Source organism: Micropterus dolomieu, unplaced genomic scaffold (genome assembly GCF_021292245.1).
Source record: "Micropterus dolomieu isolate WLL.071019.BEF.003 ecotype Adirondacks unplaced genomic scaffold, ASM2129224v1 contig_13212, whole genome shotgun sequence".
In the NCBI taxonomy this organism is placed as follows: domain Eukaryota; kingdom Metazoa; phylum Chordata; class Actinopteri; order Centrarchiformes; family Centrarchidae; genus Micropterus; species Micropterus dolomieu.
In genome coordinates this window covers 4,352-8,055 of record NW_025742198.1, presented here as the reverse complement: position 1 = coordinate 8,055, position 3,704 = coordinate 4,352, and the positions used below count along the sequence as shown (strand labels likewise).

The 3,704-nt window shown below is 41.4% G+C and overlaps 1 protein-coding gene across 1 annotated transcript; it reads left to right on the top strand.

Moving 5' to 3' along the window:
* Positions 1–697: 697 nt before the first annotated feature.
* LOC123966338 (protein YIPF4-like) lies at positions 698–3,378 on the top strand (the record flags this gene model as incomplete). Its single annotated transcript, XM_046042520.1, has 4 exons — positions 698–811; positions 1,309–1,386; positions 1,487–1,600; positions 2,551–3,378. Coding segments are annotated over 4 exons (444 nt in total), but the record flags the coding sequence as incomplete, so codon positions are not given.
* Between the last annotated feature and the right edge of the window lie 326 nt (positions 3,379–3,704).

Genomic DNA, 3,704 nt, shown 5'->3' with positions numbered 1-3,704 from the left:
CCCATGAAGCTGATCAGCAAACTCTGCACTCTGGGTTTAAACACAACACTCTGCAGCTGGATACTGGACCTCCTCACAAACAGACCCCAGACAGTTCGGATTGGTGGACTCACCTCCTCCACTCTAGTGCTCAACACCGGAGCCCCCCGGGGCCGTGTGCTCAGCCCCCTCCTGTTCACGCTGTACGCCCACGACAGAAACCCTCAACTTGACTGGTGCTCAGAGAACAAGCTACTGCTCAACGTCAGCAAAACTAAGGAGCTGATCGTTGATTTCAGGAAAAAAGAGATGAAGACACACTCCTGTCTCCATCAGTGGAGCTGAGGTGGAGCAGGTGAACAGTTTCAGGTTCCTGGGAATCAGCATCACAGAGAACCTGACGTGGTCGTCTCACATCTCCACGCTGGTGAAGAAAGCTCAGACTCGACTGTATTTCTGGAGGAAGCTTGAGAAGGCTAAATTCCCACGCCAAGTTCTTGTCAGCTTTTACAGAGGAGCAACAGAAATCATCCTGACATCACTAACTGGCATGGGATGTGCACGGCCCAGGACCGGAGGGCTCTGCAGGGGGGGATTCAAACTGCTCAGAAGATCATTGGTACCCATCTCCTGAACATCAGTGATATCGGTGAGGTGAGGTGTCTGCAGAGCCCAAAGGATACTAAAGGACAGCACCCACCCAGTCACAGCCTGTTCACCCTGCTGCCTTCTGGGAAGACATATAGAAGTTTCTGCTGCTGCACCACCAGACTGCAGAGCAGCTTTTCCCCTCAGACTGAGACTCCTCTTTTCATCCTCACCATTGCACCATGTAAAATTATTTTATATCTATGACTTGTTAGATTCACCCATCTACTCATTTCTGTATATAGGCCTAATGATTGTTTTGTGAGTAGCATAAAAGGAACTATAACTTCATCTTGATCTAAAACCCTGTGTTGTAAAATTATAAGTCTACCTTGATGCATCAAAACATCTTCTTGACCAGTTACAACCGACAGTTTTGCCGCTAACCCCTGAAAGCACCTGGAACTTGCATTTCCAGTAGTATCACCTCTTGAACACTGCTCAAATTTACTTCTAGAAACTTGTTCCCTAAGTGTTTGGAGAACAGTGGAAACAAAGGCAGAATCTGTGATAATGGATATACAATATGTACCATCATTCATGGTGTAGGAGGGGAAATCAGTGAATGCTGCTTGTTTACAAAATTCATTTAAAGACGTTTGTGGAGCTGTTCTTTAATATATATGATTAAATGTGTGGATGGGATGTTAGTGTTGACAGTAAACTGCTTTTCTTTCGCAGGTTGTGTCTTGGATTATCACCATCTGGATATTTGGATCGCTAACAATCTTCCTGCTGGCTCGTGTTCTCGGTGGTGAGGTAAGTACAGCTAACACCTAGTTATCTTCTGCAGCCAGTCAACGTACAGTCATGCATGCCTCAAACTTTTTTTATGGACCCCTGCTGTTCTTTTGAGCAGGTTTCCTTCGGCCAGGTTCTCGGAGTGATTGGATATTCCCTTCTTCCTCTCATCGTTATAGCCCCTCTGCTCTTAGTGATCGGAGGGTTCGAGGTGGTTTCTACACTAATCAAAGTGAGTCAAAAACCACACATTAATATTAAACACATTAACATTTTATTTTTCATGTTATGTAAAACTGAAACTTCAGATGGATAGTGTGTGTGATAACAGTCGCTAGGAGGAAGAATCTAATGTCACTGTGATTCACTTGTAAAGGCATTGTAGCCAACAATGTCTGATGTGCGTCAAAACACCTGCGCCTGTTATTTTCTGTGAAAAATCCTACATACCTGTGGCATTGTAACGTACATTAACTCTGCAGAAAAGCACAGAATTGATCACATTCACAGCCAGGATGAACATCTGCTACGTCTGCTACTCTTCCTTGACTGCTTCTCCTGTCTGTATGGTCTGTATGGTCTGTCTGACGTTACTGACGTCAGTTAATGTCACAATGCTGCACAACATGGTCAGTGGAGTTTCGCTGTCCTCAACTGAAGCAGAGAGAAGTGGTCCAAGAAGAGAAAGAGGCGCATGGCATCGCATGAAAGGCAGAGAAAATGACCAGGCCTATTTTTGCATTGTGTATTCACACGGTTTCACAGCACTTGAGTTTGCAGGCCTAGGTACACAGTGGACACTGGTCTGCTGTGTCATACACTGTTTAAAAATGTTGTTCTTGTTAAAATGATTAATATATTTAACCTCCGCCATAATCATAAATAAGTGTTCAAACCCAAAGCTTAATAGTGCACCCTTATCAAGCAGTCAGCTTGGAAAACAAGCGGCATGTTGGATTTCCATTTGTAAACACTTAAACTGTGTCTACACAGGATAGCCACAGGAAATACAGCTTCCAAGAGTGCAATAAATGTTTAGTCCAAAAACAGCATCTAAACACAATAACTCCCATGAATAGGCTGGTATCTATATTTTTCCTATGTGAGGACAAATGTGATATGATGCGATACTTCTCAGTCAGATATATTGATGATACTTTATTGTCTGTTCTGCTCTTTCAGCTGTTTGGAGTGTTCTGGGCTGCTTACAGTGCCGCTTCACTGCTCGTCGGAGATCAGTTTAAAACAAAGAAGCCCCTTCTCATATATCCCATTTTCCTTTTGTATATCTACTTCCTATCACTATATACTGGTGTGTGACTGGATGAGTTAAATCTGTGGACCTTTTTATGGACAGTGATCCTGGAGCACGGGCAGGAAAATGCTATGGAAGACAGGATTTTTTTAAAAGAGAATTTCTTTTTTAACTCTGTCAAATTCAAAGGTGGGGATGTTTAGAATATAAATCGGTGTGTATATATAATTTTGTCCCTTTATGTCTTCAGTCAATAAAATGCATCTGCTTTTACAGCTTAAACTGTATTCAGACTTGTGGTTCACCAGTGCAGAACAGCCCCCACAGTCCTGCATTTACTTGTAATTCATGAAGCAGGAAATGGGCTCAGGGTTGAACTTTAATTTATTGATTTATTTTGACTCTTTATCCCACTGAAGTATATGGTGCCAAATATCTGTGTGTATATGTTCATGCCGAAGGAAGAATTTGAGGAAAGAGACACAGAAAGAAAGAGATTGTAGAGCATAATGTTCTTCATTGTTATCCATTGTAATGTACTATGAGATATGTCCATTTATGCTTTTCATTTTTCATAGACTTGTTTTCTATATTTATGGATTGCAAGTCGATTAGGGCAATTGGAGTGATATAAACAATTGTCTGCTAAATGTGGTGCCTTGTTTTCCCACCTGAGTCCTGTTTTCAACTGTTCAATACAGGAATATAATAATTTGATCCGTTATTACAGAAAATCAATAGATTGTGATTTAACATGTGGTCTTTCCTGTTTGATTACTGCATTATATACAGAAAACACAGCTGGTCACTAATATAGTGATATAGTTCTGTAAATTGTAACACCCTTAAGATTGTTACAACACATTGGATTCACGTAGAAAAATATTAGTTTGTTCTATAATACACATTAACTCAATGTTTTAAGACAAACAAATTAAGCACACTCAAAAAGGCACACTGAAAGTCCACAGCTATGCTTGTGGCTCTGTGAGGCTGTACAGCTAAATGCTAACAGCACAATGACAAAGCTAACCTGCTGTTTAGCAGCTATAATGTTCCACCTTCCTACCATAGTATTACT